This window comes from Bemisia tabaci, chromosome 1 (assembly GCF_918797505.1).
Source record: "Bemisia tabaci chromosome 1, PGI_BMITA_v3".
Classification (NCBI taxonomy): Eukaryota; Metazoa; Arthropoda; class Insecta; order Hemiptera; family Aleyrodidae; genus Bemisia; species Bemisia tabaci.
The window spans coordinates 63,727,954-63,745,280 of NC_092793.1; the positions used below are offsets into that span (position 1 = coordinate 63,727,954).

The 17,327-nt window shown below is 41.4% G+C and overlaps 1 protein-coding gene across 7 annotated transcripts in view; it reads left to right on the top strand.

Moving 5' to 3' along the window:
- LOC109040504 (serine/threonine-protein phosphatase 2B catalytic subunit 2) overlaps window positions 1-17,327 on the top strand; it is a 415,824-nt gene that overhangs the window by 333,790 nt on the left and 64,707 nt on the right. For all 7 annotated transcript variants that reach the window (XM_072305187.1, XM_072305204.1, XM_072305201.1 and 4 more), the window contains one exon: window positions 13,408-13,547. In XM_072305187.1, coding sequence (XP_072161288.1) covers window positions 13,408-13,547 — 140 coding nt within the window. The remainder of the gene's footprint in view (window positions 1-13,407; window positions 13,548-17,327) is intronic.

The window sequence follows — 17,327 nt, forward strand, 5'->3', positions numbered from 1 at the left end:
TTCGTTAGATTGTAACTATCTTTTCCTCTCTTCCCTGAGAGCCCATTTATGCACGCGATTCGTGTCGCCGTGTCGCCGGCGGCAGTTGTCGCCGCGACGTTTTTTTGAATCGCGCGATCCATATTTTTGTCGCCGCGGCACCTTTTTTCTACCGCCGCGACACCGTTTTTCTGGAGCGCAAACGGTCCAAAACACGTGCTCGAGAAGTTCAATTGCAAGCGGCGATCGCCGAAACTTGTCGCGCGCATAAATGCGCTCATATGACTCCGTGTAGTTACAAACCGCGGGCGGCAGGAAATCGCCGGGCGGTTTCTAACTACAAGCGACATGATCTAGAAATCGCCGCGGCAGTTTTGCCGCCGCAATTTGCTGTCGCGCGCATAAACGGCTCCATAGCTTCCCGTGTAGTTTGAAATCGCGCGATTCGTTGTCGCCGGCGACACGGCGACAAAAATCGCGTGCATAAATGGGCTCTGACCGTGTTGGATCGGAGGACTAGGTTGTTTATTTCTTGTTTTCCTTGTTTTGTCTCCTCAGTCTCTGCCTGATGATGGTGGGAATAAGCCACCGAAACGTCGCATTGTAAAAAAATTTTGTTTAAAATAAATAAAAAGTTACGGTTATACAACTCATGAATTTCACTTAATTAACAATACATAAATATATATATATATATATATATATATATATATATATATGTGTGTGTGGTGTGTGTGTGTGTGTATGTATGTATGTATGTATGTATGTATGTATTTCCGACTCATCGTGGTTTTTCCGATTTTTGCTTGGTTATATTTCCCTCATTTTAAAAAATTTCCGAGTGAAACTTTTTGCGATGTAAAGTAGAGGAACAGGACTACCATTCTGCGAAAAAAAAAAACGGAGATCGAAGTATTACATTTCGAATGGTGGGGGCGAGAAGAGGGGGGAGGTTCAATTTTGTGGGCGCGATAACTCGCGCAAATTAAAAGCTTTCCCCCCGAAATTTTTACAGAAGGAAGATCTCACTTAGTTCTAGACTGGTATTGAATTTGAGCGAAATCGGTCGAGCCATTTAAAAATGGCGAGCTTTGAAAGTTTTAGGCGGGGGGGGGGTGTGCGGCAAAAGAGGAGGGAAGTCGCACAGTGGGTCACGACCTGAAAATTGGTGGACAAGACGGTAACGTTGTCGCATAGTGGGTCTCGATCTGAAAGTTGGTGGACAAGACGGCACTGTTGTCGCACAGTGGGTCACGAACTGAAAATTGGTGGACGAGACGGCAATGTTGTCGCACAGTGGGTCACGAACTGAAAACTGGTGGATAAGACGGCAATGTTGTCGTACAATGGGTCACCAACTGATGAACTGATACTTGGTGGACACGATGGCTATATTGCCGCACAGTGGGTTACAGACTGATAATTGGTGGACAAGACGGCAATGTTGTCGCACAGTGGGTTATGGAGATTCATCCATCGTCATTCAAGCTTGCCACAGCGTTTGTTGACATTTTTTCATATCAGACATTACATGAGGATTGTTTTCGAATAATCAATGCCTCCAACAGTGTAAACGTAAATCTAACCTCCAAAGATTGATAACTCCCCGCCCTCGCCCCTCCCTTCGGAAAATACACTCTTCCCGCGGTGGACGCGCGGGTCACTTAAAAGACAGAACAACTGAGGCCGGACACTCAAACTAAAAAACGCGCGCGAAGCGCGCGTCCCGGGGGGGCTTGGGGGGCGAGGCCCCCCCAAAACCGGCGCGGAGCGAAGCGGAGCGCCGGTTTTTTAAAGTTAGCCTCCGAAGAAGTCACAAATTCAAACTTCTAAAGACTTCATCTTCCAAGATTCACACAGATCCAAGGAGATATTTGCATCTACGTACTCGTTATACTATCAAGATTACAAAAATCCTTGGTTGAAACCAGCCTTCATGAGCCTTTCAGAGATATTCGATGAAATCTAAGTCTGGACATGTGCTCAGAATGAATGTGAACCGTTGGATTTGGCGTCAGATCACAGAGTCGCATGGAGAGAGAGCGTGCGTAGTGCGCTGCTCGCGCAATTCAGGCAACGAGTGCTTATAAACAACTGTTTCAGCGCCGTTCGTCGAGCTGAAACGATAACCTAGCTGGTAGGGTCATTCATTCCTATTTTGAATGTTGTGAGTTCGATCCTGCCCGGAGGAGAAAATTTATTAATTAACTCCGTGTATATTTTCAGTTTTACTTGACACTTGCTGCACTAAAAAAATGGTTTTACTTCACATTAAGTCTTGAGGAGAGAAACATTAGATGCATTGAGCGAAAGGAATTAATTGCCAACATTTCCGAATAATGACAATACTTCACTTTACCTTTATGAAAATAATGTGTATTGGTAAAATGACAATATGGATTTCCACTATTACATTTCCTATTTTAGAGCACTTCATGATAAATTAAATGTTCGGAACTTAATTGTTATATTAACAGAAATGAGAAAAAAAATTAGGAAACGTGATTATCCGTTGATTGGTGATAGCTGTTTCACTGTGCAACGGTTTTTTTTAGAAAATTTTAAATTTCAAGCGTGATTTTTCTCCTCATTTGCTCTTAATATTGAATACATGCCATTTATATACCTACTATGTCATTCTTATCTATATTCACATCTTTAGTAATACTTACGATGCGGATTAAATTCATTCCTACTCATAACTTTACCTTGAAACACTAACACATAGGCATACAAACTTTTCCAAAAATAGTTGGGAAATAAGATACTTGCACAGGATGATGAAAAAAGTAACCGACAATAGCATAAACGACGAGAAATATTTTATTTTACTCTACTGGCTGATCAAATACCACAAACCAAAACAGTCTCAAGGAAAGTAAATTATAGCTGATCCCATGACTAAATATGGCACAGTAACTCTTGAATTTACAAAAAATCGGAGCATTATGTTATCATTAGTGTATGATTAGACATATAAGATCGATTAAGTGTGAAAAATCAATGGGAAAGTGAACGCCCCGCGTCAAGATTTTTTCGGCGCTAGATCGGTTGCTTTTTCCACTGTGCCCCGCCTACTCGTCCACACCCTGTTGCCATGTCGTGCAAGTATCTATACTATAAGCTCCAAGACCTCCTAATTTTGCGAAACTGGTAACGCTTAGTTCCAGCGTTCTACCGGGCCGATTTTCATGATTTTTGCGGCTATCGACAGGTAATAGGCCCTAGATGAGCCCGCTGCAATCAGATTTTGGAAAAAGGGCCCAGGTTTTTTTAAAATCACGTTATAAAAGTGAGTGAGTTTACAGAATGCTCCGGTGCTGCTACCGCTATGCGCGGGAGGATGCGCAGTGGTCGAAGAGGTTGCGCAGTATCTATGTAGCCTGCGCATCAGCTCTACACTTATCTACACAAGATTCGCCAGATGGCCTCAAGTTGATCGGTGGCTGAGTCGTCTAAGACGACGAATGCGTCCACTTTGTACTCGGTGTGGGTTCGATCCCCAAATCAAGAAATCTTTATTATTACCTGACTATATCATTGTTCATCGTTTTACTGCAATATTTCATCAAGCAGTCATTCCAAAACGCGTCCTTTTAATTTTAAAGTAATTTTAAGTAAAGTTTAAAATAAAAGTATACCTCATATCGTAATTTTTTTAGGGGAAAAATAAAACTAACACTGATAGGAGGGTAAAAATAGGGCCGCGAAGCGGCCCATTGATGGCGCGGAGCGCCTTAAGGGGGTTGGGCCGCGTAGCGGCCAGGGGGCGTAGCCCCCTAGTATCACAATATCAGCGACCGCCATTGTTACATATATGTCCTCATATAGATATCTCTATGTTGGTAGAATCCGTTCAGTATTTTCACTTCGCTTTGCTCTCACAGGTCAATGATGCGCGCACCGTTGTCATTCACCGCCTCTTCACCAAAAGGTCCAACGACTTAAGAACCATTCTTTCGTCCGGTTCTACTATTCAAATCCCCTATGAAAATGACCTCCCTTGTCCTTCCAACCTTCAGAACCTCGTCGTTGAGTTGCTCAAAGAACTGATCATTCAGATTGACTGGAGCGTCTTCATTCACACCATTTACTCCTAACATGGCCACTTTATGACCGTGCACTGTATGATGCACTCGGATGATCCGCTGGTCTACTGCTTCCCCAGTATTATAGACGGATGCAAACTATTCTGAATAAGCATGGCGACTTTTTGCTGTGCGCGTTGATCTTTAGTGACACCACTATAGAACAGATCATAGCTTCCTCAGTTTTCTGATCCTGTGCCCTTCTTTTTCGTTTCGCTAAACACGGCGACATCTACATTATACTTTTTCACTTCAGATACAAACTCCGTCAATTTATTAGAAATGCCCTGTACATTCCATGTCCCAAAAACCTTAGTCCGTTTTCGTAGTTTTTGTCGTAAAATCCGTTTTTTCCATGTTCACCTAGGCTACTTATGATAGGATTTTTAACAGCAAGATTTTTCCGGGTATCGGGGAGCTAGCCCGAAGCCCCAACCCCCGACCTGGAGGACCAGGGTTTGGTTTTGGAGTGCCGTCTCCTAGATAGGCTCCTTTCGCCGTAGCTTTGAGCCCTGTCTGGCAGACAGGGCTCATAGCAGACAGTGTCTGCCCGTCTGGTGGGTGGTTCATACGCCGTGAAGCCAGTGACCATCTCCTCCCCCCCTGTAAGGCAGGGGCTACCAGCCGGGGTCCACAGGATCGCTAAACCCGTAACAGTACTGAGCACAATCCCCCATACAGGTAACAGCATTGATAAGAAGCTAGAAAAAGGGCCCCGAAGTGGTCCCTCGATGGCGCGGAGCGCCAACTACTCACGACGAAGTAGATCCTCACGAATGTGCGGTGTTCTGTTGTTCAATGATGAACATAAATTTCATACAGAATATATAATTCTAGAGCTGCGCTGAGCACCGGATCTCGTTAGACGGGGGTCAAAAACGCTCTGAGAAAAGTACCTCGCCCAAGTGAAGTTAAGCCCCCGAGTCTTGACCTTAATTCAGTCAAAAGCTTCGGGAGTATATTTCAAATTCTCGCCGCATTTTTCCTCCAATTTACAGGACTGATTTGAATAATATCCCTCCCTCGCCGTGTATTAATGATGTAACACGTACCGAGGAATACATACAGGGTGATCCAGACCACCCGTCCACCATCTTTTTCTCGAAAACGGCGGAGAATTGAGCTTCAGGACAAAAACTTTCCTGAGGTAAATCGACCCCAAAGAATCGAATGAAAATATTTTCAGCTCCCCAAAATGGCCCCTTGGGGGGGTTTTGGGGGGGTGCCCCCCGTTTCTCGCGATTTTCAAATGGGAAGGGTATGTTTTGACTTTGGATTCGAAATCTACGGCAAAAAATAAGAACATTTTGTTCTTTGCACTTTTTCCCTAAACCCCCATTTTTTGGAGTTATGGGGCATTTTCGGGGCAATTTTCAAATCGATGCTGTGAGCGGCCAAATTATTCAAATTTCAAAATCTAAAAACCTTCTAAAAGGAGAGACCAAGAGCTTTCTATCGGTGTGCTACATGACCACTTTTGCCCCCCAAAAATGGGGGGACCCGCGCTCCCCATTTTGGGGGGGGGGTCCGGGGGCTGCAACTAAAAAATCTCAAATGGCAACCCCCCACTTGTGATACATCTGTGGAAAGGGCATAAAGAAACGAACTTGTTGCCAAAAACCGGAGGTCGCTATCTCACACCGTTCCAAAATGGCGGCCGAAAAATGGCGGAGAACGCGGTTTTCGGTCAATTTCACGGCTTTTGAGCGGCAATTATCCCATGCATTCGGATATTCGGTGGATTTTTCGACGGAAAGTAACAAATGCTACCTTCCAATCGATTAACTGTCAGTAATTTTCATGATGTGACCAAAAAATAATCTCGAACATCGCGTTTTACTGCTAAGTGTAGTCAAATTAAGAGGGCATGCTTAAATGGTGAGAATTTATTTACAAGATATAACAACAAGAACAACAAAAAATGACTCCTTTAGGCAAAATGGTAACTTAGAAATCCTTTTGATTACAAAAATCGGCAGTAGGTAAATCAGAAATCTGTCTGAGATCAAAGAATGCGATAGATGATCTACCAAAAAAGTGTTTACGGTTAAATTTCAAAGAAAAACTTTGGTAAAACAAAAAACACTTCCTAAATCATATCCAAAAATAAGGCACAGCCGTGGCAAATTAATGCTACGAAGAAAAAAAAAAGAAAACAAACGAAAAAGAAAATTGGAATCAATCAATAAAAACAATTGAGATCAAGGCAGAGCATAAAATGGAAGCTGCTTGAGGACACATTAAATGAATTGTGTGTAGAATATTCCACAAGTTAGATTTTTTTGTGTTCAAAAGTATTACCGTTGCTTTCAATGCACTTTACAAGCCTCTTACGAAAGTTTTTGCGAACTCTACTCAATTCTTGTGGTGTGATGCTTGCGCACACATCTCGTATACGCTGTTTCATCTCCTCAGGATTGTTGGGACGGCTCTTGTACACAGCATCCTTTAATTTCCCCCACAGGTAAAAATCCAGGCAAGTTAGGTCTGGGCTTCTTGGGGGCCATGCTATTGGCCCTCCTCTTCCGATCCATCTTCCTGGGTATTGTTGGTTAAGAAAAGTCCTTACGGAGATTTTAAAATGGACCGGAGCCCCATCTTGTTGAAAGAACATGTTGGCTTGAACGTTTAGCGGCACGTTTTCCAACAGTCCTGGCAACTGATTTTCAATGAAGTCAAGATAAACTTCTCCGGTGACTGTCCCGTCAAAAAAATAGGGACCAATGATATAATTTCCAATAATCCCGCACCATACATTTAGCTTCCATACATTTTGGTTATCAACTGGCTGAAGCCAGTGTGGGTTATCTGCAGCCCAGTAATGACAATTATGCCTATTCACTTCCCCGTTACTTTTGAACGTGGCTTCGTCCGAAAACATCACAAAATCAAGGAAACGAGGATTCTGTGCAATTTTCGCTTGAAACCACTCCCAAAGGGCTACTCTTTTAGGTTTGTCCGTTTCTTTGAGCGCTTCATGTAAATGAATGTGAAAAGGGTGAAAACCCCGGTCGTCCAAGATGCGCTGGACAGTTCCATACGACAAGCCAGAGTCGCGGGCTATGCCCCGAATGGGTCTGTTGCACCTATTTTTTTTAATTCATTTTCTAATGAAGTGCATCATTCTGAGCTTCATGAGTTTTTCCCAGAATTTTTGGACCCCCCAAACACCCCAAAAAAGCACCCAAAAGTTCAAAAAATTTTGGCGGGAAAATTTAAAACTACAAATGACGGGAGAGTGAAGCCATTTTGTGACGTCACAACCAATACCCCACGTTTGTTTATTTTACAAATACATGGATTTCCCCATAAGGGATCGAGAGGAAAATTTTCAAAAGGAATTATCAGACTGTTAGAGGCCGTATTCATCAAATTTTCTTGCGATAATAGACTCTTTATCCTCTCTAGTTGATAAAAAAATCCCTAGTAACTTACAAATCGCATCAGATGATTTAATTATTTCCGATGCATCAAAGCATGTCACGAAAGTGAGGTTATGTTTACAATCTTATCTGGGATACATATAAGTCCTGTTTTCACGGTAAAACTCTCATATAATGTAGTTTTAGGTTCCTTATTCCTAGGAACTATCTGATGCAGCTTTCTGAATCTAATTCATTGAATGTTGGATCATTAGATTCTACTTTTTTGCATGAAATGTGTCTTGCTCAGCTGCGCTAGCTGACTAGCTGAGAGATCAACGTACTCATTTGAACATATTTACTTGTTTAAATCTGTCCGCTCATAAGTAAATAAGTTGAAAATACCATCAATTTTACCTAAGGTACGATTCTCTGCCAACCAAGCACCAGCTATGAACTGTTGGAGGTCCTTAATCACCCGTCCGGTTGAGGAGTTACTACCCCTCCGGTTAGTCCAGTGCCTGTTTCGATGAATGTATGGTATTTTAATAATTACTTACAACTAATGATGCAAAGAGTATATACAAAAACTATATAGGTATGACATCGGGAGTAAATATTTAAGTCAATAGTTTCCATCATATTTTTAAAACTTCCAATGAAAGGTAGCTGTTGCAGTAAGCAGGACAGACCAGGAATACCTCACTCATACATCATTTGCACTGAAATACTGGGACAATAAGTAATCATTAAGAGTCAAATAATGAATACAAACTTGGTTTTACACAATATATCCGATACATGCGTTGATGTATTTGAGCAAACAGCATTGACTTGACCAGCAAAACCCCCTAAAGGGAGACATAACCACACTTTCGGGACTTCCTTACATGTATTAAATTTTAATATGATGCGATTTTAACATAGTCGTTGATAAATTTGTAAAGTAGAGGATGTGAAGAACTGATATCTGCAAGAAAATTTGGTGAAATAAGTTAAATATCAACCGAAATTCGTTTTAGAAAAACGACTTTGAATTCCTTATGGGGTAGCACAGGTGCGTCGAAACGGCGGGAATAAGATTGCTGGTTGTGACGTAGACGACCAATGAGAGGCCTTCGTTGGAACTTTGAACTTTATTTAGCTTTTGCAGCTTTAATATCAAACTAAGAATGTTTTTAACCACACCAACCGTTTTCTCGTGAAAATTTACATCGGAATGACTCATAACACTCCAAATCCCTCCTGAGTGCAACAGACCCATTGCCTGATGAGGATTCTCTTCCACAGCGGCTAAGACATTAACAACATTTTCCTCTCGGTGAATGGGCCTTGCGATCTGCTCGTTTTTATTGTGAGTGGGCATGACTTCCCCGTTCTTCATCCGCCGGGCTAAACGCTGAAAAACCTTTCTCGATGGAGATGGTCTATCGGGGAAACGTTGGTGATAGACCCTAGCAGCGGCAGACAAATTTTGTCGGCACTCGCCGAGTACCATTAGCATGTCAAAAGCAACAGCGGGGTTTTCCACCATTTCTGAAAAGTAGGGATGTCTACCCGCGAAGAAGCTAAATAAAACTGTGTGAGGAAATTAAAGAAAAAGAAAAAAAACCCTCGAACGGACGGTCGGAAAATAAGAATTGAAGGAGCAGAGTTGGAAAAGCTCACGTGCTACCGGCCACTCCCAGGGCGCGCAAACTCAGCGCGATCTCAAAAGGTCCACATGCTACTAACTGAAGCAGAGGTTGAGAGAGCAATTTGCACTACTGCACTCCTCTAGCGAGTGGAGCGAGTCACCGCTGGGAGAGGGGGATCCCTCTCGTGTGAGAACAGGCCGGTGCTTGCTCGGAAACACGTTTGAACACGTTTCGCGCGCTAGCATGACTAGTGCCAGTGCGAGCTGCGCTGATCGCACCGCTCATTACTCATTTTCATTTGGTTCCGTGTTGTTTCCCTGATTTAATACCCTCCACTCTTTACCTCCTTATTTTTTTATTTTTGGTATTCCATCTCTCAGGTTGGTCATCTCTCTCCTCTCAGTTTTCCCTCAATGACCTGGAACCCTGAGTTTTCATTTGATATGCTTTACTCGCTAAAAATCGAAGAGTTTCTTTGTTGCTCTCAGGATTTAGGCTCTTTAGCGACATAACCGCTTTAAACACGCCCCATCGATTATCATGAGGTCAGTTACAAGCCTGAACAAAGTGTGAAAAAAGGGTAATTGACGCGATGTTCGAGATTATTTTTTGGTCACATCATGAAAATTACTGACAGTTAATCGATTGGAAGGTAGCATTTGTTACTTTCCGTCGAAAAATCCACCGAATATCCGAATGCATGGGATAATTGCCGCTCAAAAGCCGTGAAATTGACCGAAAACCGCGTTCTCCGCCATTTTTCGGCCGCCATTTTGGAACGGTGTGAGATAGCGACCTCCGGTTTTTGGCAACAAGTTCGTTTCTTTATGCCCTTTCCACAGATGTATCACAAGTGGGGGGTTGCCATTTGAGATTTTTTAGTTGCAGCCCCCGGACCCCCCCCCAAAATGGGGAGCGCGGGTCCCCCCATTTTTGGGGGGCAAAAGTGGTCATGTAGCACACCGATAGAAAGCTCTTGGTCTCTCCTTTTAGAAGGTTTTTAGATTTTGAAATTTGAATAATTTGGCCGCTCACAGCATCGATTTGAAAATTGCCCCGAAAATGCCCCATAACTCCAAAAAATGGGGGTTTAGGGAAAAAGTGCAAAGAACAAAATGTTCTTATTTTTTGCCGTAGATTTCGAATCCAAAGTCAAAACATACCCTTCCCATTTGAAAATCGCGAGAAACGGGGGGCACCCCCCCAAAACCCCCCCAAGGGGCCATTTTGGGGGGCTGAAAATATTTTCATTCGATTCTTTGGGGTCGATTTACCTCAGGAAAGTTTTTGTCCTGAAGCTCAATTCTCCGCCGTTTTCGAGAAAAAGATGGTGGACGGGTGGTCTGGATCACCCTGTAGGTATTCAGGGCAACGAAAGGGAAGCATCATCAGGAAGCAGGCCTCTCCGAGCAGGGATGGGGTTGCGAGGAGCCCATCGAAACGTTTTAATTTTTAACGAACGCGATGTAAGTTGCGGCAAAGGGCGTTTTTCAAAGTGCCAGCGGCGCGAACTGTTATTACTTGAAAATAACCGCTAGGAGGAGTTGGGTAAACTGATTGGTGCCTCCGCAGATCGAGAGCTGTACTAATGTTCTTCCCGCTTGTTCCTGCTGTAAGAAGACCATTATTGAAAAAAAATAACACGAAAAATTCTATTTAAGGCTGTGTTTGATAATAAGTCATTGTAGTCCTTCAAACACCCAGAAAAAAGTCGCCAAGAATCCTGTGTTCGTTCGACTATCTCCCCCCAGTCTTCCCTCCAATGACAAAAAAATTAAAAAAAGGGAACTTTTCCGGGTTTTTCGTAAAGAACTCGAGCTGGATTTATCAAAAACTGAGCCGTTATTAAATCGTTTTTCGTCATTTGTATACTGGAGCTCATAAAATTTCCTCAGAGAAAGAGAAAAACAAAGCTGTGTCTACTCTTTTTGTTTAATCACTCAGAATGCCTCAAATCTGCCGCCAAAATTTTGGGCGGAAATTTTGAAACGCCGGCAACTAGGCACGAGCTTTTGTTGTTTTACCGTATATGTCTATTGATACTCTGTGTAACGTAACCTAACCTAACGCGCGGTGTATATATAGATTCATATATTGGTATTTTCCCCGTAGTGAATAAGTTACATCTGGAAGTCAACGCTCAGATTCCCCTTATTAAAGAATTGATTGATAGGATCGTATTTAGTACAAGGGAACCAACACTATTACAATATTTTCAAAACCATGCGATTTTCTCGTAGCTTTGAAAAATGCTAAACAGGTATGTGTGCAGTAATACAATTTGCACGATAGTTATTCTGCGAGAGGAATGGACGCCATATTTTGTTTCAGAACGGCATGCGATATATCGCATCAATTGGTTCCATTTTTTCAGCTGCTTGTCATTTTTCTCCAATTTTGAGATCGCAATTCTGTTTTCAGGAGACTAAAGCATACACTTACCAATTTTAACAAATAAATTCAACGTAATAAATGCGTGGTTTTTTTTTAGAGAGGAAACATCGCATTCGATACTGATATCAAAGCTGCACTCGAATGCGATATTTTCTCTCTAAAAAAATACGCCTTTATTTCGTTGAATTTCTTTGTTAAAATTGGTAAGTGAGTGCTATAGTCTCCTGACAACAGAATTGCGATCTCAAAATTGGAGAAAAATGACGGGTAGCTGAAAAAATGGAACCAATTGATGCGATTTATCGAATGCCGCTCCGACACTAAACATGGCGTCCATCGAATCACCTTAATGATCCATACTTTCCTTACGGAATGCATAATAATTTCGTCATTTCAGGTTTGTTTTCTGGTCCAATACTGGCCTAATACATGGGTCTCAGGGTCAATAAATTATTGTGGAAAATGCGGATTTTTCGACGCACGACTGTTAACCCGCATTTTTCGCCAAAATCTGCCCCTTTTTTTTAGACCTATGTTTAGACTAGTATTAAACCTGAAAACAGACGGGCATTATCCATAGTATGATGCATTCCCTAAAATGTATACCTTCAACGAGCAAAAATTGGAGAGTGGAGGAAATTCTGGCATGGTTGACTCAAAAATAGCCCCTATCGATACCCCCCCCCCCCCCATCCAATATTTTAGTAAAAAAAAGAAAAGAAAAATAAATCGCTGACCGAACCATCTGCTCACAGGGCTCCTGCAGTTTCTTTGTTACACTTACAGAATGTTTCGGTCGTGAGAACAGAGTACTCTGTCCTCATAACGGAAGCTTCTGTGACTGTTACAAAAGAAGTGCAGGAGCCCTGTTAACAAAACTATTTTTTCAGTTTAGCCAATGAAGGAGTGGTTTGTACAAAATTTTCGAGCCAAGTGAACTCCTTTAGAAAATATAAGACTGGGTAGGCCGGCTTATTGTTAGATGGAGATTACGTAAGACGCTGGTGTCTATGTAGCGGTGAACGGTCCTGTGTCAGGAGTTCAATGTCGTCATTTCGGTCATCGTTGGAATTTCGCGTTATCACCATATTACGCGCTGCGGTCGGTAGTGCGGTCAGTCAGCTAGGTTTGTTGATAAACAGTCGAGGAGTTTGATAACTCTGTTTACTGCCGCTTCAACTCTCGATCGAAAATAGATTGAATTGAGTAATCAATACATCGATTAATCGACGAATCGAAAAGTCGAAACGATAGCCCAGTGATAGTGGCGTGGAGGAACTGTATGTAAACAAACCCATCCTTTACGCGTGATAACGGTAATGGTAGTAAACAGCTCCAGCCGTGATGGATTCAGCTGAGCTCTCCATGCTACTAGAGAAAATGAGAAATGAGCTGAAAGTAGACATGGAATAAGTAGTAACAAAAGCTATTGATCGCTGAGTTGACGAATTACAGCTAAGTAAAGAAAAATTGTACCTACGATGATTTGAAGAAAGAAAATGAAATCTTAAAAGCTGTGCTTCATAAACAAAAGCAAGTGATCAGTGATATGAACCGAATGTTGCCCTGGAAATAGATTGAATTTAATATACAGGGTGTTGAGCAATGGATCAGTAGAAAAGGTACAAAATAAAGCCCAAATCACACTATTCAGCTTTTCATCCGACAAAGGCGGACAATACGTTAAATAGAAAGTTGAACGCAACATAAGATTCAACTGTCGTTTCCGTAGGATATTGTCAAACAAAATTCGGGCCTCTCCGTCAGCTGAAGACGTATCATAATGGTTAAATTCGCTTCTTGTCCTCTAGGCCATTACCTCCCGCAGTCTTCGCCTCTTTTTATTTCGTGACTAGTGAAGAAAACCGAATCAATTTACTAATTATGAATGGCTAATTTTGAAAAAAAAAAAACGTAATTTTTTTGTTTGCATTATGTTTTTTGCAGCTAGACAGGTTTAAGGAGCCGCCCGCTTTTGGACCTATGTGTGATCTCCTTTGGTCAGACCCGTTAGAAGATTTTGGCAATGAAAAAAACGCCGAACATTTCAGTCACAATAGCGTCAGAGGGTGCTCTTATTTTTATAGGTAAGGCTTATCTGCGTCGTTAAATGTCTTAGTTATCCCTCTTTCGTTCATTTTTTATGAATTTAGGTAGTCGTTATAATAATGCCGCCATACAAACTCCTGACTAAATCTGTATGCAAAAATTAGTAATGGAATTACTATCAAGAATGTTTTGTTTTTTATGTTCTACTGAGTGACTTTTTTTTGTTCAATTTCAATGTAAGACTAATTGCGTCCTGTTGTTTACTCGGTGTAATTGTTTTTCTTTTTCAAAAGTATAATTTTATTTGCGTTTCGACACAAGAAAGTGTAGTTTCTGAGGACTTTATGTGTGCACAGCTTTTACCTCTCAAAACTAGTACGGTAGGTACGATCAAAATCGGCGATTTTTTTTTTATTGGAAATTGCCACTTCGGGAGGTCATACTAGATGGAAAATGGTCGTTTTTGTCCGCAGCACCACTTTCAAATTCGATCCAAGATGTTGGCCAAGCGTTTTTTTGAAGCAATATATCTCTATCCTCAATTGTCCGATTTTGATGTTCTTTTTTTCAATGCGAGCTAAAAGGGTCTCCAGTGTATGATTAAATTATAAAATATCCAACTCAATCAACAATTTTCCTAAAATTTAAAAAAAAAATGGTCGAAAATTCTTGAAAGGACCCCGCACACCTCTTATGGAAGCTGCACCATGAAGAATTGCCTTCTGACTTATGTATTTCGATTCTCTTCAAGATGCTGATCAAAAGTTACAATTGCGCCAACTTTCTACGATGCACCGTTTTTGCAAAAAACCTATGAGAAGATTCAATTATTCGGTGATATAAAGCCATAAAGATTCCTCATTTCAGTGCTCGATTGACGAGCGGCTGTGTGTCAACAAGGAAATCATGGGGACTCCCGCACCGAGCGGCAGTCTTATCTTGGATTCCGCACGCCGTTTTGCTCGACCACCATCCAAATCAGATTCTTGAGGAGCATTAGAACAGGAAAGTCTGAACGTCTACCGGGCGAGTGCGGGAGGGAGATAGCCCCTGAGTCGGCAGGTACAGATAAGAAGACGGACACATGCTACGTTTTTTCCTTACACACATCGGGCCTGTTCTCAAATGCTTTGTTCCTTTTTATTCATAGTCACCGAATAATTTAATCTTCTCATAGGTTCTTTGCGAAAACGGTGCATCGTAGAAAGTTGGCGCAATTATAACTTTTGATCAGCATCTTGAGGAGAATCGAAATACGTAAGTCAGAAGGCAATTCTTCATGGTGCAGCTTCTCATAAGAGGTGTGCGGGGTCCTTTCGAATTAAAATAACTTTTAACTGAGCAAGAAAATTGATTTTTTCTCTTCAGTAAAAGAGGTGGGTCTTAATCTCGAGTTTAATGTGATACCATGATAATTTTCGTTCTACGTAGAGTCCCTTTACACCCAGAGTTAAGACAACTCGATTATCAGCTGACTGGCAGCCGGCCTTGGCTGGCCATGGAGGCTGAAACGAGTGCACCCAAACGAACTATATTGAGGGATAAGGATCAGGAATCCTGCGATGTCTGTCACACAAAAACAACATCAACAAATTGATCAATTGAAAAGAAAATGAGATTGGTTTGTGAATAATTTCTCAATCTATTTTCATTTGGACCGATGGAAATGACAATTTACTCTTGATAAACCACAATTAGGTAATATTTTCATTATTCTTGTTCACATTCGAGGTACCGCCACCTTGGTGCACTCGTTTCGGCCTCCGTGAGCGAGAACCAATCAGAATTGGATTTTTTTTTAGGCCACTTTCAGCCCAACCAAAAGTGAGTTGTCTTAACTCTGGGTATAAAGGGACTCTAGTTCTACGAGTAGTTAACCTGCGAGAGCCGTTCAAGTGCCGCGCGATTACCACCCCCCGCTTGTGGTCATGGTCGCGTTTCACACGTGTAAAACGCGCTGTATCTCTCCAACCATTCGTTTGATTGACAAACTTTTGGTCTCGTTTGATAGCTACCCCAAGTAAAATTGTTCCGTGACTTTTCCGCGACTTTTTTTCAAGGAAATCAGAGTCACGGAATTTTTGGACAGAAAATTTTCCGTGACCATGATTTTCCTGAAGCTGGTTTCCATGATCACGATTTCCGTGGCCATGATTCCCTTGAAGTCAGTTTCCGTGCTGTACAGGTTTACCTGGTTCATGGCACAGAAATCTCACAGTTACACTTGCAAATATCTGACTCTCATGCGAACATGAGAAGGAATTTCATGACTCGTCAAAGATCAATGCTTTGGTCGATTCCTTCGCTTACCTAGGAGCTGTCATGCATTAAAGAAAAGAAAAAATTGTAGGACTCACCTAAAACGTATGGCATCGATTACCTGACATAGTTATAATAATGAGCTGAATAGCTTTTAGCATTGAGGGACTTGAAGCACTGTTTTCCTAAGATCGGTTTCACACTACAGTTATGAAACAAATTTCTTCTAATGATCTAGGATGCAACACCAAATTTGAATCTTGGGAGAAAAAGTACGAAACCTATGATAAAAATAATATTTGAAAAAGTATTGAATGATTGAACACATGAGAGAGCTTTGTGAAACAGCAGGATATGCTTTCATGATCTTTACGGAGGACTTGCGGAGAAGTAAGTTTGCCATCAATCCTCTGTGAACGGCTGCTCAAAAATTTAAAGGAGACTGCCAGATAAAAGAGAGCGAATGGCTAATTGTGGATTCTGGACAACACAGGAGAATTTCATGGTTTTGTCCGTGCTGAGGCTCTGAAAAATTAAGACTAACAGTGCATCAAAACCACAGGTAAGCCAAAGATCGTTGGATTACAAAGACCTCAGGGTGAAACCAACCAACATTACATCCGAGAAATCATTTTTTCATAGGAACGACATTTGTTGTAAGAATCAATTTTGAAGAAAAAACGATTGAGAATTTCTGGCTGGTATTTTCCATGTACTTTACTAGGGGATAAAATGTGGCATCAAAGCTTAACCATATCGTAAACACTAAAATCCCTAATAGACTGGCATGTCATAGGATTATCCATCAATGAGTGGTGAATAAACCACAAACCTCTTGAACTGTCCCTAGTCTGCTCAAATATCATTCAATATTCCACAGGTGACAAATAAGACTGCACTTAGATAAAGTGTAAAAATTCTAATATTACAGACTCCTGAGCTGAATAACGGTCGGTGCTGGTTCTGCTTAAAGGCCGCAAGAAGGTAAAATTAGAGATTCGAAGTGTGACAATTTTCATAATATAAGTGCTTTCAATATCTATCAATCTTAAGTGCAGATAAGAAATAATACCATCCAAATGGATTACATGTATGAATGTTTACTGTTTTTACGTTGAACATAACCTATACCTTAAATTCCAAGGGACTCGTTCCATAAAGACCTAAGAAGTTGTGAAGCCACGTGAGTCTGAAGGTCCATGGAATGGTTGAATAGTAATCAGAGATACAGAGAATTCTTACATATTTTTATTGAGCTCAGAAGTTGTATGTATTCATGATGATGAGTTTTAATCATGCCAGTTTCTAACTTTGAACGAGCACAGTGCGAGAAAGGTTTAGTTGGACGGAGTTAAACAGAAAGGAACCAAGCCTCATCAGGATCGAACCGAGAAAAAGAGGTTTAAAGTTTGGCTCCTGCATAAGACTCAATGTAAAATATAAACTTCAATTTCTGCAAAATTTGCTCCAACAAAAACTTTATTTTTGGCAATAGATAGTAGAGTACTGTATTTAAAAATCTAAAAAGTACCAGACTAGGTCACGTTTAAAAATGAAGT